This window comes from Carlito syrichta, unplaced genomic scaffold (assembly GCF_000164805.1).
Source record: "Carlito syrichta isolate Samal-C Ts95f unplaced genomic scaffold, Tarsius_syrichta-2.0.1 Scaffold313389, whole genome shotgun sequence".
NCBI classification, from domain to species: Eukaryota; Metazoa; Chordata; class Mammalia; order Primates; family Tarsiidae; genus Carlito; species Carlito syrichta.
The window spans coordinates 598,382-624,932 of record NW_007257485.1 but is presented as its reverse complement, the minus strand read 5'-3'; the positions used below and the strand labels follow the sequence as shown (position 1 = coordinate 624,932).

Genomic DNA, 26,551 nt, shown 5'->3' with positions numbered 1-26,551 from the left:
ATTTTGAGACCATTCATTCTGGGTGGGGCTCTTCATTGTTTGCATTCCAAAGTCAGTTTTGTCAGTATCTGCCCTCCCAGGAGTCTGGGAGAGACCCATATTCTTCTTTTGGTTTTTCTGCATTTGTGTAGATTTTTCTTTCTTGCCCCTTAGTGGATCAAGTTCCTGAGATCTAATCTCCAGTCTCTCTCCTCTGTTTCTGTTGCAGGCAGTTAGCTTGTTGCCTAAGAGTTCTGTGACACTAGTCTCTATTCAGCGTAGGGGAGGGGCTTTGTCTCCTGTTAATGACGTCACCATGGGATCTGAGGTAGGGGCTCGGATAGGTGGGCGGGGTGATGCAAAGTAAATATGCCTTGAAAATAGTGGAGGTGGTGGTTTTACTTTCACTTTTGGGGGCGCTCCTGTGGGTCTCTAGGCGGGACCAGTTGCACAGCTGGGCACTGGATCTGGGGTGCCTCCAGCCGGCTAGGGTGGAGGAGAGGGTCAGGGGTTCCCTCCTCTGGAGCTGGAAGCCTGCGATCGGCATCTTACGCCAGCTTGGGGTTCTGCCCCCTTACACAGGGTTGTGGTCGCGCACGCTGAGTGCCTCAGCCAGGGTGGGCCTGGGGTTTCTGATCTCCAAAGCTCCAGTGGGTAGGTGGTGGCTCTGGGTCCCTCCCAGAGCACTTTAGCCAGAAATGGGACTGGTATCTCTAAGGGGCGGGCACTCAGAGCCTTCCTGCATGAACAGCAGCTTTGTGCTGGTCGCGACGATGTGGCCGGGGATGGAGCTGGGATCTGGGATTTGGAATTCCCCATCCAGCCAGAATCACATATAGTGGGGCAGCCACAGTCCGGCCACAATGTCTGGCCCTGCTTGGGACCAAAAGTCCCTGAGCCTCATATCAGTGTGGCTGGAGGTGGGCGGGGGGGGTGCAGGAAGAAAAGTAATAGTCTTTTTGGGAAACTCATGTTCAGAGAATCTCAGGGATCCACCTATGTGGTCGCCATCTTCAGGTCGCCTCCTCTTTTCAGAAATAACTTTTAACGCACCATATCAATACACTGTTCTCTATCATTTCAATGCTGTGTATTTTAATTATTAAATAATTGTTAATTAAGATATTCTTCATACATTTGCTCTATACCAAGCAGACATTTTTCCTCTCATTTCCCAATCATGTAACATCTGTGAGGGCAGAGCCCATGTCTGGCATCTAGCAAAGTGCTTAGCACAGAAGGCCCTTAATAAATATTTACTGACTGAATGAAGAGTGTTTACTAGCATTCTCAATATCTCTATTTCAATGAGTTTTGAACAGAGATCAAGATTAGGAAAATAAAAAAGTTTGACTAACCACATCAAATATCAGCAAAGATTTATCAGAGTTCTAATAACATTTTATTTTGTTCTTATGAGTGTATATCTTAAATTTGGATCTTAAAAAAAATTCTAAATGGTTTAAAGAACTTATTGAAACTTGACTAACCTAGAAGTTTTTAAAATGGAAAAAATCAAATGATATATTATAAAAATAAGTGTTTTTTATAGTTTTGCATAGTAATATAGAGCAAATCAACACTATTTACAAGGTGCAAAGGAAAGGGAAGCTGGTATTGATTTGCATCTGAAGTCATATCCAACTTTTCTGAACATAATAATCTCAGATCAGAATAAAATAAATTTCAGAACTCAGTTTGAGAGAAAAGGAAAAACTTTAGTTAAAATCTTTACAATAAAATAATTATGATTATAAATCTCTTTAGTTAAATATGTACACATTACATGGCATTTTTAAAAAGAATGGAAATAAGGTTTTCAGGCAAATCAAATGCAAGAGCTTAATGTCAGTTTAACATTCTTTAACAGCTGTGTCAGACAATGGCTCTGCTTTGCGCAAAACATGATAAACAAAATAAGGAAAAATTCTGCAAAATTATTTAATTTCCCAAGGAAGTTACTAAAAAAAGGAAATGGCAAAAGAAACAAAGGTTGTCCATTTCAGCTTGATTGTATGCATAGGCTAGAATGACCTAGAATGACCAGCACTGGTGTAGCCCCGCATCTGTTGAATCAGTCCTTGGGTGGCTTTAGTCAGAAGTAAAAGTGAAGTCCTAGCTACTGTGCTTCTATGCAGCCACATGGCCAATAAGGTAGATGTTGTCATAAAGGTGCCCTACGAAATCCTCACTAATGTTTTGAGCAGCGCGACGGGTATTTCGAATGAACTCTCTTTTTGACATTTTATTCTTCACATGAGGGCTAGTGAGGTCAATGGAAAGTAGAATCAAAGAGTAGCACAGTACATAGACAGCATCTGGAAGGAAAAGGAAACATGTCAAGTTATTGGCTGGCTTAAAAAATACAATTCTGAAGACACTATATAAGGCAAACATGTCTGCCCATAATCTCAAGAGACCAAGATTAGTTCATAATTGAACATGGTGGTCAACTCACCCAGCTTATCTGAGCCTTTCCCAGTTCAGCATTGAAAGTCCTGCTTTGTGGGAAATGCCCAAGACCTGGGCAAACCAGGATGCTTTCATTCTAACTGAATACCAATTCTTCAATTCAAAAGAACTTCAGAATAGTTAGGGAGTGTATGGTAAATATTCATTCTAGGTTTTAAAATTTCATAATTGGCTTTATCTTCATCTTTGTTTTCAAATGCATTATTTCTATCCAACTATCCATGTAATACATTTGTACTGCTAGCATTTATTTTCCCATTCTAAAAGAAAAGCAACCTATTTATTTATATTGAATGCTTTTACAAAAACCTAATTTAATTTGAAAGCACCCTTAATAACAAGAAAACACATTAACTTGGTATTAGAAAATAAAATGTAAACAATCCCAAAGATTATTAAATTAATATTCCCATTTGAGATCTGTATTTTAAAGGTTTATGGAATTTACATATTAATTTCAAAAGTGGATCTTTAGGGAAAAGATTTCTGTACCTAAGTACTATACAACAAGATTTTATATATGCCCAGGGTAATAGTTGATGTTTAGTATTAAAATAGTAACAAATATCATGATACTTATACTACTATAGTTCTTATATTTCAGAATCCTGAAATCTTAAGAAAGCTAAGTTAAATATGTCTTGTAAAGCATGTTCAACAAGTTTCACGAGATTGGTAAATGTCATGTAATGGCTACTTAATAAGATAAGCATGATTAAAATGAAGAGATGAAAAAGCATGAAGAGATGAGTACTATATTAATTGAAAAATATGTAAGCAATTTGGGTTATATCACACACATATTCATACACCTATACATACATATACACACATAAACAATGAAAACCAGTTGTATTAAAGACAATTTTTAGAAAAAAAAAAAAAAGATGTTACCTATTTAATACATGTATTAGCAAAAGCCTTAAAAACAATTTCTTAGCCGGGCTCAGTGGCTCAGCCTGTAATCCCAGCACTTTGGGAGGCTGAGGTGAGTGGATTGCCTGAGCTGGTGCGTTCGAGACCCGCCTGGGCAACTTGGCGAGATCTCATCTCTACAATAAATCAAAAAATCAGCCGGGCATGGTAGCGTGTGCCTGTAGTTTCGGCTACTTGGAAGGCTGAGGCAGAAGGATCGCTGGAGCCCAGCAGGTCAAGGTTGCGGTGGCCGGGCAATGCAGTGAGATTCCAACTCAAAGAAAAATAAATAAACAAATAAATAAAAATAATTTCTCAAGTTTTCACTTAGACTAGTAAAAATATGCAACACTCCAACAATAATAATTTTAAAGAATTTATGTAGCCAAGCCTAACTTTCTTCCTAAAATAGAACACACACACACACACACACACACACACACACACACACACACACACACACACAATAGCTGTGAAAAACTGAAGCATTCCTTCTAAGCTCACATAAATGATGAAATAGTCACTGCTACAAGCAGTACAAGTATTTGTAATATTGGGAACATTCTTCCACACAATGAGAAAAATATCTCATCTATTACTGTTTTTACCTAAAGGTGTAGGGAGAAGAGGAAGTGAAGTACCATATATATTCTTACCAGGGCTAAGGCCAAGTTCTCGCATTAAATCAGGATTACAAACACAGAACCTATGTGAAAACTTTGTTATAAGAGTTTCAAGATACTCCCCACGCTCCTCGGGGGCATGAATATGACGAAAAAATTCTCTCAGTGCATTTGGCAAGAATTGATTTCTAAAGTTATGCAATGTTACAAGGTCATCCAAGACATCTCTCCTACAGAAAGAAAAAAGGTACAGCTTTAGTCAACTTTTTGCTATTAAAAAAAGTGACAAGAAAAATAATAAATTCCCACTTTTTGGATTAAAATACTTTGTTATTGATTATCAGATCAACCAATCCTATATATGTATATATAATTCTTAAAATTAAAAAAAAGTGAGTATGATTCTTTAAGAAGTTAAACAATTTTGAAATCTTTCATGTATAGGTTAGGACTAAACAAAACAAGGTAAAGCCTAATAATTTGACATATAAAATGAAAAAAAGGGAATTTTGTAGTATTAAAATGGGCAGCTTCTTTTTTTGGCAGCTTCTTTTAAAGTGTCTTCTTGGCTAAATCCAAATAGCAATAGAATTGTTTTTTTAATTATGAAAGTAATGAGAATTTCCACCTATCATACCATTTTATCTCTCTATAGAAAGCAACTATTTATGTAGACTTTTAAAAAAAAATGCCTGTGTATACTGTGTATATATATTGTTTTAAAAGTTGCTTTTGCTTCCTTCTTCATTTTTAAAATGGCTACACAGTATCCTACCATATAGATGAAATAATTCTATTGATACACATTTAGATCATTTACTATTGAATAAATATTTGTGTATGTATGTGTGTATATATAAGTTTTTAAATCACTAGCATTCTAATATATAGGCACACTTTGTTACAATATCTTTCAGCTCTTACTGAACTCAGTCATAACTACATGATCATAATTTTCAATTTCTACCAATAACTTATGGCAGGAAGAGGTAACTACAGCAAGTGGGCCAAGTCTGGTCTGTTGACTGTTTTTGTAAATATGGTTTTATCAGAACATAGCCACACTAATTTGTTTACATATAGTCTATGTCTGCTTTCACAAAACAATGGCAGAGTTATAAGTAGCTGCGACAGAGATCATATGACCTACGAAGACTAAAGTATTTATAAAAATCCCTGGGGCCGGGCTCAGTGGCTCAGCCTGTAACCCCGCGCCTTTGGGAGGCTGAGGTGAGTGGATTGCCTGAGTCCGCGGGTTCGAGACTCGCCTGGGCAGCGAGACCTCATCTCTACAATAAATAAAAAAATCAGCCGGGCATGGTAGCGCATGCCTGTAAGTCCAGCTACTCGGAAGGCTGAGGCGGAAGGATCACTGGAGCCCAGCAGGTCGAGGCTGCGGTGGCCGGGAGCGGCCACTGCACTCCAGTCTGGGCGACAGAGTGAGACTCCAACTCAAAAAAAAAAAAAAAAATCCCTGGGTACTTGACACATAAAGACAAAAAGGGTCAATGATGTTATCTTTATATAAGAGATTTCTTTCAGTGACCATTATGCTGGACCGTAAACTCCTCAAAGACAGATAGTATATCTTAATCACTCATGGATTACTACTCTAGCAGTGTTTTTGGAATATAATGAATATCTGCAGATTGTTGTTGGAAAATCCTGGAGAAATATAAAAATTTGAGAATTACAGTGAAGATAAATATGTTTTGGAGTTATACATTAGATTAGTATAAGTTTATAATTTTGGAAATGGTAGCTCAGTGATGTCACATCAAAATATCCAATTATGTTTATGTCCACTAATAATCAAAATTAAAGAGTCCAAGTGAATGACTCTTCACTTGGAAGAGCATACTAGCCATCTCTTCTGTCTACGCAGAACATACTATTAAAAATCATGTATTCAGAATTTTCAAACTTGCACATGATATTTCTGCATAGTATCTATATGTAAATACATATTTTATATCACTAGTATTTGTGGGTTTATGACTACAATCTGTCTTTGTTTTCTATTTTTATATGGATAACTTCAGAATTCAGAACTTTTAGTTATCTAAACACTTAGATTGTGGGTAGATACTAAGAAAAATCAGGGCTGCAGTTTCTTAAAAAATATTTGGTTCTGGTTTGCTATTACAAAGATGTTTGGCTTCCATTTTGTGTGCATATGTGGACTTTTTTTACTTTTACAATGAAAACATCCTCATCAACAAGTTAAAGTTTACACACACACAAAAGATGTGTGAGATACAGGATAGTTTCCCTGTATTGTCTCTCAATTTTGCAACTAGATGATTACTATATAGTATTAGTTTTTAAAGTAAATTTAACGCATCAAAAGCATCACTTAACTCATTTTTGATGAAACAATTTATTTTTTTACCTTTCATCAAGATAGATTCTCAGTTTTTTCCAATTTAGTGTTCTTGTACAGAATATAAACTTTGCTATTTCCTTTGGAGAATCATCCAGGATACCCTTGGACATAAAGTAGTTCACTCCCTAAGACAGAAAAAGACAAGTCTACATAAATAAAATCACGCTTTATAAATTTTAACAATTAGGTAATAGCAGAACAATAGCTATACATTCTTTCCAGCATTAATAGACTTTTGTAGCTTTATCATGCAAAATACAAGCTAGGACTTGAACTGAAACTATAATTTGTGGTTGATAGTTTACATGCAATGAAAAGTAGGAAATTCAAAGTAAGACTCCTAAAGAAATCTTAATTTAATTTTCTGGCTCATGTCAGGTAAAACTAACTATACAGAAATATGGCCTAATTTGGGGGAGTGGGCTGTGGAAGAAACCACAGTACAGACTTTAAAATAAAGCCTTATAGCAAACACTTCCCCTGCCTAATAGAAAACATGATCTTTTAAAAGCTTAGATATATATGCAGTATACTTTTCAAGGAAATAGGTTCTTGAGAAAAAATAAAATCTTCCAAATGAAAGACTAACAATTTTATTCTGGAATAAAATAATTACAGTATTTAATTTGGAGTAAAGGAGGCTCTGCTCCTGGGGCTCCTGGCTAGTTTATAGATTGTACCACATTACTTTGGCTTTCAACATTGTTACATTCTACAAGAACTTAGCTATAACACACACAAAAGAAAAACATCGTTAAAACAATTTCATGTTTTTCAAAGGATTTATCTTTGAATTTCCTTTTCTCTGCATGCAAAGTTTTCCAGAGAAGCATTACTCATATGTTTGTACCTACTTTAGATTTAAATCACCAACGACTAAACATCAACAAAAAAAATCAAATGCTGAAACCAGTATTCGCTCAACGTATATGGAAGTCACATTCAAATAAATGTCTTAGTTGGATTTGAATGTGCAGTTATTGAAATCAAAGGCAGGTGTGTTTATTTCAACTTTGCAGTTATCCAGATACATGCATTCCCATGAATGCTTATGTCTGGATACTAGCACATTGTGTGCAGTTAATTGGTAGAGAAAATGACGTATTATAGACACACAACATACTGTTTTCACACATAAATTCCTTTGGCATTTCTTCACTTTACAAACACTTACATAGTACTCAGAAATATTGCACACATTAAGAATTTTAAAAGTTGGAAGAATTTCTATAAAAAACTCTTCAAGATAAAAATTTTCTCATAAAATTTTTCTATTAAAAATTTTTTAAAAGTAATCTGGTACCATGAGGTAATGCTTTTTAAAGGTTATAATTATCTGTAAATTGCAATTCAAAGATAAGACTTTTATGTAAAACTAACTTTACGAGCCATCAGGATAAGATCCTGATAGCAGTGTTATCAAGTGGATTTGAATAGTACAAAAACAATGCTACAGCACTGATTTTAAAAATGTACTTAAAGAAAAGCAGAGTGTGATAGCGTGAAAAGTTCTCGTCAACTCAGTTGTAACCCATATTTCAGACTGAATCCTGGCTACAGGGGCTAGACAATATACTATGATAAGATAGAAAGTCCAAAAATTTCTTTGGAATGAAGCTCTCAGCAAGTACCTGAGGGGGCAGGAACTAGAGAAATACCAATGCTTGTTCTATCCTTTCCTCCATTAGTTTGAATAATCGAGAGTTGACTGTATATTTAATTGACTTGCTCAGCAAAAGTTAAGTCAGGTCTAATTGTTTCCAAAATTCCTCAGTTTAAAAAAACAACATTTCAGAATTAGTGCTAGCATTCAATTTTAATCAAAGTGATTTAAAGACAAAGAAATATCAATTAATTATTATTTAATAGATTTTTAAATTCATACCTTAAATCAATATTTAAGAGATGTAAAACTAATACTAGTTTACTTTTTTAAGATTATGCAAATAAACCCAGTAATATACCCATTAAGTGATACATAATTCTCTATATGATATATGCCATTAAGTATCATTTGGTGCTAATTAGTTATAAATTAACACTGGTATTTGCCTCATGTAAGCATCATAAAAATACTATGTTGGTCATTTTCTCTTTTATGAAACACAATCTCATAGTAGTATGTGTGTACACAATTTTGTGTGTGTCCAATCCTGTAAATTGGGAAGATGGCTTGGAATAACCCAACTATGTTGGTTTTATGAGGAAAAGAGACCAGTTTCAAGCCTGGGAATCATCTGGAGAGGATATTACTTTAGAAGGGCTATCAAAGTGAATAGTAAGGGATGGCAAATAGAAAAAGAATAACTGTCTCTAATAAGCAAGTTGGGAATCATCTGAATCCTTATCTTTTTTATGTAACAAAGGAATACAAAGAAAAGAAAAACATAGCATGAGATCTGTTGAATAGCTACACATTTGTTCAATAAGTGGTATAGGCACTTTAAAAAATAAAGCTTTGGAAGAATGGTACGGAGAAATTCCTAGACCACATATTAGTGGTTAATCAGGACTTGTGTTCTCAGCAGTGTGGCTGTGCATGTGAGCACACGTCTGTGTGCCATCTCACAAGCAGAGAGTCATTAATAGATATAAATATAAACACGGTACTCTGAAAAGGAAGGCTGTTGTTCATAGACTCTACATAATTCACTATAAAAGTTTCCAATTTTGGATGTCATATTTTATGAGGCATATTGACAAATTAGAACTTATCTGGATAAATGAAATCAGGACCTAGGGAGATTGTAGAAAGGGGCAGAATTCATGTTATATAAGAAAGAGCTGAGCTAGGGGTATCAAGACAAAGAAGAAAACATTTAGAAAAGAAGAAAAGATGAAGAGTTTAAGACTTCTGAAAGGCTATATCACAAGGAAAAAAGAAAAATTCTCATGTATAGTTCTAGTGATGATCTTAAACTATTTTTTGGGTCACGGAACTCTTAAGTACAAGTAAAGCTACCAAACTTCTTCCAGATTAATGCACATGTACATTTTTAAAAACAGAAATTAAATGCCTAAAGCCTATGTACGGACTATAGGTTAGGAAGCCCTATTCTAGATGAGTGTAGGAGCTAGTCTATGGGTGTCAGTTACAGGAAGACAGCTCAGTGTCATATATGGAAGAGCCTACTTGCAGCTACAGCTGAGATGCCAGTAGTTTGTCATTCGCTTGTGCTTGATTCCATTTTTTAAAAAACATTTTCAAAATAAGCTTAGGCTTCAAACTTACTACTATTTTCTTTGACTGTTTATATAAATTTTAACTCCTTTATGCAAACTCTACTCTGTTCAACTTTCAGAATGATCTAAACAGTTGCAGTGACAATGCAGCTCCTATTTGAGTGTGGGGAGAAATCTAAGATGAATCACAGTGGCGTCCATCCTGTGATGGGCTGCCCCATGCACAAAGAGAAGCTCTTGTCAGGTGAAAGAAATGCTGGCTAAAGTATCTTTTTTTTTTTTGTTGGGACGAAGTCCCGCCAAGTTGCCTGGGCTGGTCTCAGACCCGCAGGTTCAGGCAATCCATTTGCCTTGGCCTCCCAAAGTGCTGGGATTACAGGCTGAGCCACCGAGCCCGGCCAATTAGGTTCAGTCCACTTTGTTTTCTATTATTTTATTCTGACTTTTTGTAGAGACGAGGTATCACCATGTTGTCCAGGTTGGTTTCAAACCCGTGGGCTCAGGCAATCCTCTTACCTCCGTCTCCCAAAATGCTGAGATTACAGGCATAAGCCACTGTGTCTGGCAAAATATCTTATTTAAAAAATAGTTTCGAAAGAAAGCTCCATTGGGGTAGATAAAATTCCTATCATGAAAATAAGCATTATACCTCATATTTCTTTGGAAAATGACAAATTGGTAAAGAATGCTCATGCTACAAATTATAAATTTCTTAGCAATATCTTTTAAAAAGTATTCATTTAACTTTATGTTTAGATATAAAGATGAATACCCGAAGACTGATTTATAAAATAGGTATATCTGTGCATGTTTATATATGTGTATATCTGCTTTAAAAGCTTTTTATAAACTTTAAATTAAAAATACATGGAAATTGTCTACACCTTCATTTAAAAATATATTAAACACAAGGTACTATATGCGAGGTATTCAGTAATAGACGCTGAGTAGTTTAAGACAAAGTTTTGCCCTAAGAAAATTTAAAGTTTATCTGTGGCAACAAGACACGTATATAAGTGACAAATCATGACAAATCAATGATATAAGGTAGTAGAAGAAGGCCTAAATGAATGGGTATGAAAAATAAGTATTTTGGTAGTTCAGTGAAATAAAAAGTCGTTATGGGACAGGATATTTAGATAAGGTTTCCTAGAAGAGATTAGAGTTTGAAGCAATGGAAGGGATTTAGATGCTCTGAATGAAGGGAACACGGGAGAAGAATGTTCTAGTTAGTATTGTATTGTATGAGCAAAAGTAAGATAAAACTTTTTTAAAAAGACTACTTTCAGGAAAGAGGGGCAACCATCTTGGGTTTGACAGTAAGTCTGAAAAACAGTGCTGAATTTTAGGGCAAGAAGTTTACTTTCCATCCTAGATGTGACTTGAGCCTCTGGAAGCTTCTTGACCTGATGAAGTAAAGGCCTGTAATGGGGGTTTAATAGTGACATGGAGAGAAATGATGGAAGAAAAGTGAGACAGTGGGCAACTGTAACTTTCCAGGGCTGAACACATGGAGAGGTTCTAGAAATGAAAAAGAATTCATATATTCTAAAAGCATTTAAAACATTCCACATGCTACATATGTGAAAATAACTTGATAATTATGCTGACCGTCAAGCCGAGGAACAATTAAAAGGAAAAGATAACTAAAGTTTCTGCCTTACATCAAGAAGGAAATGACTGACAAGAAATGATGGGAAAAAAAGGCTATAGATGGTGCTGACTTGAAAGGGACAGTTAGGAATTTGGTGTTAGAAATGGTGGATTTCAGCCGGGCTCGGTGGCTCAGCCTGTCATCCCGCGCCTTTGGGAGGCTGAGGTGAGTGGATGGCCCGAGCCTGTGGGTTCGAGACCCGCCTGGGCAGCGAGACCTCATCTCTACAATAAATCAAAAAAAAAAAAAAATCAGCCGGGCGTGGTAGCGCATACCTGTAATTCCAGCTACTTGGAAGGCTGAGGCAGAAGGATCACCAGAGCCCAGCAGATGGAGGCTGCGGTGGCTGGGAGCGGCCACTGCACTCCAGTCTGGGCAACAGAGTGAGACTCCAACTCAAAAAAAAAAAAAAAAAAAAAAAAAGAAAGAAAGAAATGTTGGATTTCAGGTGATAAGAAGTATAACAGAAAGGTGTAATGGGCAGTTGGCAATGTAACAGAATATATTTTAAAAGGATTGAAGACACAGATTAAGGATTAGTAAGGGAGCAGGTAATGAAAAGGTCAGAGTAATATCCCAGAGGCCATCGGTTTTTGAAATTTAAAGAAGGGAAGGGCGGAGAACGCAATTACACAGAAGAGTTGAAAGAGCATCATTTTCAGAAGAGGGAGAAAACCATTGCTCTGCTACTTAATGAATAAGTGAACATAAAACACTTAATCTCTCTGAATTTCCTAATCAATACAAATCTTAGACGGCTATTGTGAAGTTTTGCATTCTTTTGTCTAGCAAAAGGAACATGGCTAGTTTTCCTTTCTTTCAGATGGCTCAGGGAGGCTAAAGTGGGAAAGAAGGGCACTGGATTTTGTGACTGGGAGAAAAGAAAGAAAGGACTTTCAAGAGGGCTCTTTCCACAGACTAGTGGAGGCCTGAATCCAAGCAGAAAACTAAAGAATGAGCTCAAGTAAGGGAACTGAGTATAGCTCACTCACCTACAAGAGTTACTAGTACAAAGGAAGGGGAAAATGGTAAAATTAAAGGTGAGGAAAAAAGTTTTTAAAAAGGTGAAAAAGAGAAGATGAAGTTTTTCAAGATAATAATTTTGCGCAACACGTCAGAAGACAAAAAAAGAGAGTCAATGGTGTGAGGAAAAGACCAATGTGCAGGAACAACAAAGCAGATTACAAGGAGCTGGGAACAGGGCTGGAAGTCCAGCTGGAGTTCATCATGCCTTCTCAGCCTGGAGGACAAGGAGGGTAGTCCTGGATCAGACAGGCACACTGAGAAAGTGACAAACAGAAAACAGCACACACTGTTGTCTTCCTGGAAGATGAACCATCTGGGAGAGCTGGGAAAAAGAGGCTGATTTGGATCTTTGAGCAAAGTGGAGAAAATTCTATCAGCAATGGTGGGAGGTATGACTGGAATCCACTCAAAATAAACCCAAGGAGTGCCAAGCAGCAGTGAGAACCCAGGTGAAGTGGCTGCGAATTCATCTCATCTCATGTCAAGGTGAAGCAAAATCTACCATATAAATGTTCAGAACTAGTAAATATATATTCGAGAACAGGGAATTCTAGAAAACTAGGCATGCAAGGCCAAATGGAAAAGTACTGATGACTGGTACCGAAAGTACCAGCTCCTGGCACAGATACCTGGCAGACACATTGTGTGGCAGTTGGTATCAATAAAGGAAGTCACTAGTAAAACTTTCACATACTAGGGAGTAGCCTTAACTTGTTTTCCTAAACAACAGCTTAGTAAGAAATTTAGAAATTTGACTTAGCTAGTTTGGTTCAAATTTGTCCTTGTATACAACATATGACCCAGTATCATCGCTACTACTTCTCGGGTAATAAACATATCCTGAGACCTTGACATAATAGAAGGCAAAGTGAATATTGCATTTAATTTTCTTTTTAAAAGGAAACTTTGAAGACTTAAAAAAAATAATAAGCCTTAAACAATATCTGTCAATCTAGATTTGCCACTTTTCTTTCAATATGAGAGACTGAAAGAAAAGTGGTATTATAATTTTAAAGTACACATTTTAACCACAGTGAAATGAACAAGTGAAATTTAAATTGAAATGTAACATATTCACACTAAATGCAATATAAAAATTAAAAGATACAATATGTGTAACAAAAACTTTACTTTCTGAATAGCCAAAAAGATGAGCACACCCAAAGGTAGTCTTCTGTACTGGACAGGCACATCACCACTGTTCTGTCTGAAAACAGTAGCAGTAATGATGAAGACCACTGTTCTGAAACTATTTCTTCTTTCCTACAGTGCTTTTAGAATTGCTAAGGTAAATGTAAACTCTATTAATTTAGTGTAGTCCAGCAGTTCCCACTCTCCCTATTTAATCAGAGATTATGTTCTCTATAGTTAAGGGAAAAAAAAAAAAACTACAACATGAATTGTTGAGAAAAAAGTATCTGGGGACATTTATTCTGCAAATAAAAAAATCAACACATTGCTTTTTACTTGTAGTAAAATAAATGCAGACTTCTTTTTTTTGTTTGTTTGTTTTGTTTTTTGAGTTGGAGTCTCACTCTGTCGCCCAGACTGGAGTGCAGTGGCCGCTCCTGGCCACCGCAGCCTCGACCTGCTGGACTCCGGCGATCCTTCCGCCTCAGCCTTCCGAGTAGCCGGAATTACAGGCATGCGCTACCACGCCCGGCTGATTTTTTGATTTATTGTAGAGATGAGGTCTCGCTGCCCAGGCGGGTCTCGAACCCGCGGGCTCAGGCAATCCACTCACCTCAGCCTCCCAAAGGCGCGGGATTACAGGCTGAGCCACCGAGCCCAGCTAAATGCAGACTTCTTAATGAGCGGGTTTCAGACTAGGTGTCTATGTTTTTATGCTGCCATTTCATGTCATTGTACCCACTAAGTTTTGTGATGTATCCTCCCTTCTGTAATTTGCTGTGGCTCTCTCCTATGTTTAATGCTGACCCAGCACAGACTTCAAAAATGTCATGCACTGCTTTTATAGATGCTTATACATATTACAATAGTTATTCTTTATATAGTCATTAGATTCAAAGACTAAAGTAAAAACTATGCCCAGGTGTCTAAAGTTGTCATATGTAGAAAGACTCTTTTATGGGAGTAATACATTTTCCTCTCACTGAGTACCCATAATGAGGCTATTCACTGGAAGGCCCCATGTTACATAGAACTTAGGTGAAAGGGGGTCATGAAACTGGGGAAATAAACATGAAGACAGCTTTGAAGTCAGTTTGAAATGTGAGCTGCAGATTCAGCCTCCTCTCTTCTCTAGGAAGGACAGAGGGTACATACTGTCCACATGCATGTGGGAGAAGCAACAGTTGTACAGAGAACAGAGTTCCAGTGTCCTGTGTCCAGTGCCCTCTGAGAGTCATTGAAATGAATCGTAACTTCGCAGTATCACATTTATTTGGACAATAGTAAAGAGTCTCATTGTCCAATTTTGAGAATGGGTAAGAGATAAAAACAGTTTATGTATGGACGTTTTCTGAATTGGCAAGGATTTCAGCTTCCTAGAACAATTTATGGAGAACTTTTCAGTACATTAAAGAGCAGGATGCTGAGGAATAGACACTGTAAATTATTTGTAGCTAAAAGAATGTCAAAAGAAAATCTCACATAAAGAAAGGAGAGTTTAAGGAAAACTTAAATAAAAATAAAAAATCCCCTCCACTAGAATCCAGAAAAAAATGGAGGGATGGTATAGGACAGATCTTTCTGCTTATTTTTCAAGAGCGAGAAAGCAGTGACGTCAGACAGAATAACATAAATCTCACCATGGAAAGTTTTAATAATTAAAGGCCCTAGCTAATTAGTTCCAATAGCCTCAAACAGAAAAAAGTCACATTTGTGAATTTTAATAACCTAAAAAGCCACGCTTGTGACTGGGATGGATCAATAAGATGACAGATAAGAAGGTACTTCCTAAATGATAAACTATTAACAATTAAACATAATAATCATTATTGTAATTATTGTTGAAAAAGTTGCTGGTAGGTAAGTCAAACTTCTTAAAAAGTCCCTTCTATTTATAATCTAATTCTATAGTGGAAAAAGAAAGCATTCAGATCAAAACATGGAAATAAAACTCTATTAGATTATGGGTAGTAATTTAAACTGATGAGAAAGTGACACATTTAGACACTGATGTTAGCTTATTTAGAATTCTTGCTTTGTAAAAGTCACACACAAACACTGCTTTTGCCATGTGTATCTATACAACCATTTAAATGACTAACTCTGATAACTAAATAATTAGTTTTATTGTATTACTTAGATTCTAATATGTACATCTGTAAATATATTTTAACAGCACAGACACAATTTAGAAATAGACAACGTTCTTTTTGTAAAAAAGCCCTCAGAGTAGACAAGCATAGAAGTAAGCTGTGATTTAAGGACAGTTTCACGGCCAGCACACGTGTGTACTCGCTCAAGTAATCAAAGTACTTGCTCACCGTACTGCCATTTCAGCCAAGACATATGTTTTAATTTGAACATAATGTTGGATCCTAATTATTGTTTAAACTGTCATCAAAAAGATTAAACTAAGCAGCACCACTGAAACAAAATGTTCCTGGAAATGCAAAAGATTGTTCATCATCTGTCAAAAGGTGCAACTAAAGCAAAGGGTGTCACTAAAGCTGGGAGACAGGAGATGCTGGTGTGACCAACACATGCTTTGTGAAGGATCGTTACTCAGAAGTCATATAGCTATCAACTGGAATCCAAAGTTCCAGGAGAGGGAGAAATCCAAGGCCTAGAGCAGTGCCTGGCTCTTGGTATTTTCAGCTGCTGTAGTAGTACCTTTAGTATAAATATAGCAACATTTTGGTGAGTACTTATTAGTGCTAAGCATTTAATGGCTTATTTAACCTTCACAACACCATGTCTTAAGTCCTACCACTGTCCTCATTTTATATCAAGTATCACTATGCTGAAGCACAGAGGTTAAATAACTTGCTCAAAGTCACAGAACTAATAAGTAGTAGGGATATTTGTAAATTTTTGTTGAATGACTATCTGAATTCATGTATACAAAGCTTCAAGTTGACTTGCAAGAGAAGCTGCAATTTTTTTCTTTCGAGTCAGAATCTCACTGCCACCCAGACTAGAGTGCAGTGGCAGGCTCACGGCTATGTTAGAGGCGTTCCTTCTGTCTCAGCCTTCCAAGTAGCTGGGTCTACAGGCATGTACAACCACGCTTGGCTGAGAGAAGCCATCAACCTTTGAGGTTTATATAATTCTACTAGGGGAAAAAACACAAAACAACTCACCACTTACAAATCTATGGGACCAAATATGAGGGGAAGATAAAACCCCGGTATGTTTTGAAATGCCTCAAGTTATAAATTCTCAAAGGTCAGAGTCACCAGTCCAAATAGTCAAAAGGAGCATGTCACTATGACACTATCTTCTAATGGCCAAAAGGAGGTTATAGCAATCTTAAGACTTTTCATTATAAAGAAAGCAGCTCTAAGAACTTTATAACATAAAAGAAGAAAATACTACATAATTTTATGGATAAATGTACACTAGAGTTAGTTGTTAAAAAGCACATTTAATGTAGTGTTTTCTTCATACGCCTATATTTCAAAAGCTTCAGTTAAGTTAATGGATGCCTTACAGTTGATGACGTCCAAGAATTGAGGAAATATTGCCCTTTGAATTTCTGAGAATGTGTTCATATTTTGGAGTGGCATCTATTGTGGCACTGTTAACAGCAATTGCTAAATTCATGAATGACATGTAGGAGAGATAACTACTTTGGACATTAAAGTTGAGAACTTAAATCTAGAAAGTGATATAAAGTTTCACTAAAACTGTGGGCATATCAGACAAGAAAAAAACATTTTTGGAGTATTAGGGTGGCCAGGTAGAGAATAACAAGGAAACAAATGGCAAATAGATTTTTCTTTGAAATGTACTTAAAATACTTAGTGAACCATTGCAAAATCTCTTATCACATTTATCTAAATTGGTAGCAAAAGTAAAATTCAAACAAAAAAATCTTACTCAATTTTGCATGGTACATTTTCTAAATTCCCAATTTAAAAATATGCCCTAGTACCAATACACTGTTCACTATTTCAGCAAACTTTTACCCCAACTCACACTCAATGAGATAGCAAATTAGTATTTATCATAGTAAATTGAGGGTGATAGCAAAATATATCAGGTGATTTGATTGGTGAATAAACTACAGAATACTCTAGTGTCTGGATCTCTTTTTCAGTTAAATGAAGATTAGAACAGGGCTGGAAAATCTGTTTTTTTCTTTGAAGCTCTGAAAAAGTTTATTCTGAGTCCACAAACCTTGTTCGTGAGCTAATTCTAAACTACAGGTTAGAATGACTCGAAGACAGGATGGTTAGGGCAAGGTATAAACTCAAGCTGTTGGAAAAGATACAGTATAAAGTTGCTTTCTTAATCTTAAAATCATCTGATGGACCAGATTAAAAAGAGATAGATAGATACATACATACACTTGTACCACACTACTCTCAAAAAACCAAATGATCTCCAGTTTAGCATGACTTGACTAGCTATAATAACTTGTTTGAAGGTATTAACTTGTTGAGACAGAGGATGGGATTTAATGTGTGCGAGGCATAATTTTTCACTTTGACTCTAACGTTGATCAAGGAGAAGGAGCTTTGCTAATAAACATGAGCATTTTTAGCTCTTATGGGTAAACAATTCTTATAGAAGGGAAGCTAGTTAAGCTATAATTGATGATGGACTCCTCACATTGTCAATTAGCTCCTTTTGCTCCAATTAAATTCTCTTCAGTATATTTGATGATAAATTGATGACTTTGTTAATGAGAATGAGCAATGTTTACTTAAACAATTTGTACTTAGGATCATATATCATATATAGTATATTATAGTCTGGGGGTAATAATAATAGTAATAATAATATATCAGGATGTTTTTGGTTACAAACAATGGGAGATCCAGCTGAAAATAAAAGGATAAATGTACTTTAAAAACAAAATTACCTGTACGATGACCACTTATCTACCTAATCCTGAACTATACCCCACATCTTTTCACTCCTTCAAGCATCTTAGCCACAGTAGCTGAATTATAAGTCTGAGCCAATCATGTGATCTTTTCTATTCTGTCCTCTACTGATATAGGGGTACTCATGACTCAGTCATGTTCGGGAGGGAATGAGTAGGAGTACAAGGGCGGGACCCAAAATAATGGAACTTATAAAAAATTACACATTTTTAAACTTCAGTCACCTTTAAAGCACTTAGGTTTGATATGATATACCTATCAAGACACTTTTTCCACTGCTCAAAACAGTTTTTGAACTTGTCCATTTTGATGCCTTTTAGTGCTTCTGTAGGTTTTGTTTGTTTCACCTATTCCACATCGGCAGAACATTTGAGGACTTTTTTTGTTTAATCCAGGGAAACAAAAAGAAGTGGCCTGGAATGAGACGGGGCAAATAGGGAGGGTGGGGCATTGGGGTCAGGTTGTTTTTGGCCAAAAACTGCTGAACACTCAGCATGGTGCAGGCAGGTGCCCTGGTAAATCACCCATCATGAAATGGGCAAATGCGTTGAAAGAATCTCCCCGCCCCCCCCCAAAAAAAATCACTGAAGCCGAACGTAGCCTTTCACAATACTAGCTGGTACACTGATGCCAGTGGGTCTCCAGAACACTCACCTACGAGGGGAAATCTGTATAACAAGGGGCTCGCCCTCCAAAAGACAATTCTAATCTTTTGGGGGGGGGCATTGCATACTGAAGTTTTCTGAAAAATATTTTTTCTCTAAGTGTTAAGAAATGTGAGGAAAAGCTTCTCTTTCTGACCCCCTTTCTTTGTGCTGGGAGCACTATCATGTGAGAAGTGGTATTTTGAATGTAGGAGCCATGTTGTTATCATGAGAGGCCAAAAGTTAACACACTGGGTGCCCATGATGAAATCACCATGTCACTGAAATAACAGATAACCTCTTCGGGGCACATTTGAAGCAAACAAATGTAAAGGACTTAAGTCACTATTAGTTTAGGTTCTCTGTTCCTTGCAGCCAAAAACATTCTAGCTGATGTGTACAAAGAGACGTGGCCACCACAGGAAGCAGATCATAAGATGCAGAGCGTGCTGAGAGGCAGCACAGTGAAGGGCACTGAGGACTCGGTCATCCCTGAGGGGAGCTTAGTGCTTAGTGCATCACAACCCACAAATGGAAATACAAGTTTACCTTTCTTGCATGCTATCAGGTGCTGTCTGAAGTCATATGTCTTACTGTCAACGTCTCGTCTCCTATTCTACTATCCATATGTTTATTCCTGAGAGACTGATCCACTTTCAGTAGAAGAGTCACATTTCTATAGAGCTAAGGCTAAACTATAGAGCTAAGGCTAAAACCTCAAAAACTATAGAGCTAAGGCTAAACTATAGAGCTAAGGCTAAAACCTCAAAAGGCAGTACATTTCCCAAACTAAAAAGACTCTCTGTGGATTGTCAGCCTTTACTGGAAATACCTCTGAGTCACAGGAGGTGCTACAATTTAATCGTTAGTATAGAGAATAAGACACCAAGGACATCATGAAGAATGGTCTATTAGTTGCAAATTATTTGACATAAATGCTTATAACTGTGTTTTCAGGTGGTTAAATTCAATATTGCTTTCAGGTTTATTGTACTATCCAAACTAACTTTCCAAACTAACACTTCCCTTAACCAATTAGATGATAATGAAAATATAGCAAATGGAAAAATCTCTCAACACTCAATTATCAGAGGTTTTTTCATAGTCAGTACTATCAGACCAAAGGAAAAAAGAAAGGAATGTATATCACAGACTTTCATCAGAGAGAAGATTGCATCAGGTAGCTGTAGGTGAACAAGTGGGTATTTCGATCATTCTAAAATATTCATTTGCACACAGTAAGATTAATCTCTACTAGGTTATCTCAAAGAGTGCTCCCTGGAATGTTTTTACTCCCTACTCTCCAAAAAATAAAAAAAAGAACACTGTGTCAAACAAAATTGGATAATCTGCATAGATCCCTCTCTTAGATATCCACAATGTGCATCAGTGTATTAAAGACACTGAAAAGTTATACTGTAAATAGGCCAGCTAATCATAACCTATCACGTTCAAGTGGATTAGACTTGGGAACTCCTTTTTAACTATGTAGTCTCAAAGAATATGTTTGAGAAATGCCTATCTGTACATTCTAATAATACCTACCAGGATATTTTTTATACCTATGAATAAAAACTAAAGTTGTATTTCACTACTGTTACTGTGCTATGACGCAATCATAATGATCATTTTGTTGCTGTATATGGAAAAAAAGTCTGTAAGATATATCCTGAGATCCTTTCTACAATGGAGAACTCTTACAAGTTTCCTATTTACACTTTTGCTGTTCCAACAACAAAAATAATGTCACCTTAAAAATAACTTGCATATTCATTTTCATTTAAAACATGTATATAGGTTAAATTTTAAAATATTTTTTATAATAGATTCTATACAAAATCAATCTAGTAAAAATGCATAAAATTGTATGCATGTGAATCTTTCTTTATGAATACAGAAAAACAGCTTACATAGTTTTAAAAAAAGTCTTTTGTTAACTAATTCCAATAAGATTTAAAAAAACTGACACATTTACGCAAAATAAGCCTGTCATGTATTAAAATTAAATCATGTTCACTACCAATTTTTCAGGCTCTAAATTTAAAAAGTAACTATTTCAAGCAGATGTTTTAATAGAATATGAAGCACAAGTAATATAAAGTACTGGTTGGTAAGTAAAATCACTTTATTTTGATACTGCTAGTGGAATAAAATTGACACACACACTGCACATGCAGGGGAAACAACTTAATGTGAATAGATGGGTTTCAGCACATCCCTTTACTAGAATGTGCTCACCTGCCACAAAGTCCACAAGCTCATGCACAAGATCACAACGTGACACACAGCTGAGATCACAGTGTCATGCATATAACAACAGCGTGCTCAATACTCGTACCACAGACTGTGCAGGTGTTGGCCCCCACCCCATGAGCCACTGCCAGTAGTTGCTGTGGAGTTTGGTTACCCATATCCGTGACATGAACGGTGTCCTTTGGAGAATCTTGTTCCCTGTGGCTGTAAGTATTCTTATTTTTATAATATTTTAATGATGCTTGCTATCAAAATGTTAAGTACAAAACTAGAAATTACGGAAAATGAGACTTTTACAATACTGAGCAATTATATACATCTTATCTCAGGCACCTGCAATAAAAACCACTTACATTTAAGCATATCATCAAAACTAATTCATTGCTCAGAGTTAAATGAACCCAAACTATTATGTCTGATGACAGTGGTCTAGTGAGTAGGAAAATAAAAAATCTCCAGAAAATACTCCCTGATTTCTAGCACTCAAAAAATTTGGCAAGAGTCATTCTAAAATCTGGCTACAGAATGACTCATACGATTGAGTTCTATATAAGAACATCTTAGGATAACTCACTTGCATGATTTCAATTTTAAAGACTTGACTGGCAAACAACCAAATGAACATTAATTATTTAATGAAAGAAAGTATAGAGTATAGTTATTAAAGTACTTCCCCTCATTTCTCTGAAACTATTAAATGTACGTCAATATTTTTGCCTACACATATATTTTGCCTATGTATTTCTTAAGTGCACTCTGGTAAAGATAGAATCCTATTCTTCTATTAGGCAATACCTGCTAAATTACGATATTCATAAAAGCATAGAATCAGAACTCTGGAACCACAAGACATTTTGAGTGGTTCAGCTCTCTGCATCTTGGCAGGACAACATGGCCCTTTCAGAAAGGTAAATTCACTACTTCTGGAATGCTCCAGGGTATCTTTAAATCAGGCCAAGGAGTGAAGAAAAATAAAATACAGCCAACTCTCAACAACAATGGAAGGTAGGATGGATAAGCAAAATTTGGAGCCCTAAAAATCATATTTTAATAAATAAATTGATTCTCTCTTAGTATATATTTGACTTAAAATTAAAAAAAATTTTCAGATGTAAAAAGGACTTGAATGTTACCTTTTTTCTCTGCCCCCTCTCCAAACACTCTAGAGGAGGTACTACTAATAAGAACTGGTCTGATATATGAAGCTTCAAAGATGGAAACATATTTTTACATCTAGCTTTTCCAATGTAGATATTTAAACCTGTCCATATCATATTCCAGTATATTAGGACCTATATATATTTTCATCTTTGCTTTATAATTTAAAACTTGGTGCTCCTTTAGCAAGGAATGACTACTTACCATAATCATATCGGCAGTTACAGCCAACTTTTCTGACTTTGTAACAATCTACCCCTTAGTACTTACCAAGTGACATTTTCCTCAGAATTTAACATTTGCAAGTGATATGAATTGAAGTTAACAGTTTTACTCAACATCAGAACAACTCATGATGGGAGCCAGTATGCCTTAATAAAACAGGCATAATAAGATTGGGGCATGCAACTGCTGCTTCTGTGATTCTTACGTATTTATCTATTCTGCCTCAGTTCTCCAACAATCATCATTCAGTTACTTCAACAGATGGATGCAAAATATATGCCTTATTATAAAGTTCATCATGTGAATTGTTTTAATTAGGAAAAAGTAATGTCTAACTTTAATGAATTAAGAATACTGAAGTCTCTCAAACCATGCCATTTTTTGAATACATAAATGTAAAAAAAATTGCTTGTAAGAGCAGGTATGCCACAGAGCAAGATAAAAAAAGTGACATGCTTATGTTGCTATATGTTTATAAGAAAGAAATTGGGCTTTGGCCAAAAACAAAGTAAAAACAGGTAATTTTATAATAAAATGCATTAGAAAAAATGCACAATAAAGGGACAAGTAATACAATTTAAATTTATGACAAACAGTGTATCCATTTGTCTTTTTAAAGAATAATCATTAGATTCTAAGACATGATATTACATTGGTCTCAAATGTATAATTTGAACTTCTGATAAATTATTCTACTTTTATTAAGGTATCAGTTTTCTATTCATTGAAAGTAAAATCTTTTTCAACAGTGGTGAAAGGAAAGAGAGCAAACACCTAAATTCAAATCCTATACCAGGCTTTCTTATACATTTTGATACATTTGTGGGGATAGGACTTAACCAATAAGAAATATGTGTATCAGCAAACATCTACAATAGCATTTTTAAAATAATTTATTTAATTACAAGTAAAAATTGACACAGAAAGAATCATATATAAGTACAAATCAATTTATTTAAAAATATGTCATTGTTATTATTATACACATACTTATTAAATTAGTATTTCTCTTTAAGATTCAAATATTTTACACGGGAGAAACATTTTCCTAATTATAACAAAAGTTAAGATAGATTTAGAAAATATTTGGCTGCATAATTTAATCAGTCCTTAATGTTGCTACAACAAATGAAAAACTTGGTTTTTGAAAATTAAGTAAATTAAAATAATTCTACAAATGAAAATTTTCCTCAGAAAAGTAGTGTTCTGAGTGTTGTATAATTTCACTTAGATTTACACTTAAATTTCTCAAAGTTTAGTAAATACTTAAACATTCAGAAAATTGGAGTTTTTCCAGGATATATTAAAATAAGAATATGAAAAAAAAAACCCACAGTGAAACAACTGTTTTCATATTTTGATCATTCTTATATATTTCATTAAGAAAGAATAATGAACACAAAATTATTCATTTGTATAACAGAATCTGTAAACAGTTTCTGTATCAACATAGAATTATATTGTTAAAGGCATTATTTAAAGACAACATTTTGATGTGTTGGAAAGTAGAACAATGTCTTCTATGATTATCTTTGATAAAAAAGTAACATCTCTACCAAATAAAAACAAAAAAACAGAAAAAAATGCTGCAGATAAGATTTGGGGAACATCCCCTGTGTTCTACATTTAAAATTTGCTAATATCGTATTCAGGTCAGGAGGGGCCTGTGCATATATATCATGGATGACGCCACACAAAGTAAGCAGGTAAAAAGGTTAGAACTTGACAGGTGACATAAAGAGAAATGATAAAGCCATGTAAAAATAAATCTTAAGACTGTGTTTGTCAGTGTTTGAATAGGCACGTTCAATGACTTGTAATTTTCCCTACTAGTTTGGTATACATATTTGAAAACTGCAGAAAGATAGTAATAAAGTTCATCACATACAAATAATCAGGCTGTTCACTTACCTCCTCTGGGTTGGCATTAAAAGTGAGGCTGCCTTCATCTAGCTGCATGTACAGTTTTCGAAAAGAAAATCCTAAAGGTGGGTTCTTATTGTATATGGAACAGTGACCCCAAGTGGACTTACACAACCTGTAAAAACAGGAGAAAATGAGGCAAAAAATTTACTAAATAATTTCCTAAGTTAAACATGTATACACATAATAAAATAGCAACATAAAATATATAAAATCGAATTTTATAGCTCTAAAGTTCAAAATTTGTAATTTTGTATGTGTTTTTTATTTGTTCACTAGTGTATGATAGATGACTTAGATGTGACAATTCTGAAATAACTTAATAAATGTGAGCTACAAAAGTAAATAATACTCATGAGTGCTATCTGAAGTTAAACATAAACTATTAATAGTAATAATAATAATAATAATATCTAATATTTACTGATTGCTTACTTGATGCCAGTTACTATTTTAAGTATTTTAATTGTATTAGCTTGCTAATCATCACAACAATCCTATGATGTTGGTACTACAGATAAGAAAAACAGAGACAAAACTGTTGCCCGGTAATACAGCTAATGTGTATGGAGGCAAGATTTGAACCCAATGAGTCTCAATCCAAAGCCTACATCTTACCGAAGAAGCTAAACAGGATTTATGACATAAGCTACGTGCTCTATGTGAAATACAACTAAATTGAGGGGTTGCTAAGCAGGATGACAACCTTTTGCTTTTCAAAACAATACATATATTACAACAGAAAAATTAAACATAGAAATTGCTTGTCATGATACAACTTCAATACCTACATCAAAAGCTGTGATGTTAAGCATAACTGTTTTTAAGACACAGCTTCACCATGATACAGGTTTGTTTAAACATTCTATGAACCTAAACTATTAACAGTTCATATCTAAAAACACACTGAAGACTGGGAGAGTTGTTTCCAACTCTGTACAGAGGCAATGGCTACTGGTTATTATTTGAAAGCTAAAGTTTCATCTTATTATAGTACTTAGAAATTCTGGATATATACCACAGACCCTTAAATATAAGTGCATTACTCTAGAAACACAGAAAATACTGAAATTATATTTTGCTACAATTTTAATGAGTTTTTGCTTCAAGAGTTCTGATGTGTTGTGTGTTCAAAAACACCTGCTACTTGTTGAGGAACATAAAATAGTTATACTTTCTGATATTCATTATTGATTTTTGCCTCAAACTTCCTACAAAGTACAGGGAAACAAGAAAAAGTTATTGTGTCAGCCTATAACACCAAAAATTGTAAGGATAAGTGGGCAAACATTTAATTTAATATGAGACTAATCCTTTACTTATTTTATACCATTGCATTATTTTAACCAACCTAATAAAATTGTTGATTCTACAACTCAAAGTATAATAAGTGGTTTAGAAAATTATGAATATTTTAGCAGTCTCTTTAATCTAGTCCCAGTCTTTCAGTTTCATTACTAAGCTGTGTGAAAAGCAACAGAACCTTCTAACATCAATAAGCATCCAATACATCCAAAGTTAAAATAAAAACTGAGCCAGTCTTTAATTTCAAATAGAAGCAATTTATCATTAAGAAAAAAAATCCAAGTATCATAAAAACAGGCATAATTAATTATATGGAAAACAGAGAAGGAAGTATTTCTTTCAGAGATGAACACTTCAGATTTAAATCCTAAATGATGCCGGGCTCAGTGGCTCAGCCTGTAATCCCGCGCCTTGGAGGCTGAGGTGAGTGGATTGCCTGAGTCCGCGGGTTCGAGACCCGCTTGGACAACTTGGTAAGACCTCATCTCTACAATAAGTCAAAAAATTAGTCGGGTATGGTAGCGCGCGCCTGTAGTTCCAGCTACTTGGAAGGCTGAGGCAGAAGGATTTCGGAGCCCAGCAGGTTGAGGTTGCGGTGGCCGGGAGCAACCATTGCACGCCAGTCTGGGCGACAGAGTGAGATTCCAACTCAAAAAAAAAAAAAAAAAAAAAAAATCCTAAATGATGAATACATTCTGATTTCAGATAAGCTTAGAAATAAACTTTTCTTTTATTGTTCAAGTAAATAAACACAAATTAAGTTTTGGGGAATACTAAAATGT

At 35.4% G+C, this 26,551-nt stretch overlaps 1 protein-coding gene across 2 annotated transcripts in view; it reads right to left on the bottom strand.

Annotated features, from left to right (window-relative positions):
- Positions 1–1,676: 1,676 nt before the first annotated feature.
- Positions 1,677–26,551, bottom strand: part of FBXO8 (F-box protein 8) — a 46,603-nt gene continuing 21,728 nt past the window's right edge. For both annotated transcript variants that reach the window (XM_008070411.2, XM_008070410.1), the window contains exons 3-6: positions 24,453–24,579; positions 6,382–6,500; positions 4,023–4,219; positions 1,677–2,297 (exon numbers count right to left, since the gene is read on the bottom strand). In XM_008070411.2, the coding sequence (XP_008068602.1) occupies positions 2,110–2,297; positions 4,023–4,219; positions 6,382–6,500; positions 24,453–24,579 (631 nt within the window). In that variant the 3' untranslated portion in view covers positions 1,677–2,109. The remainder of the gene's footprint in view (positions 2,298–4,022; positions 4,220–6,381; positions 6,501–24,452; positions 24,580–26,551) is intronic.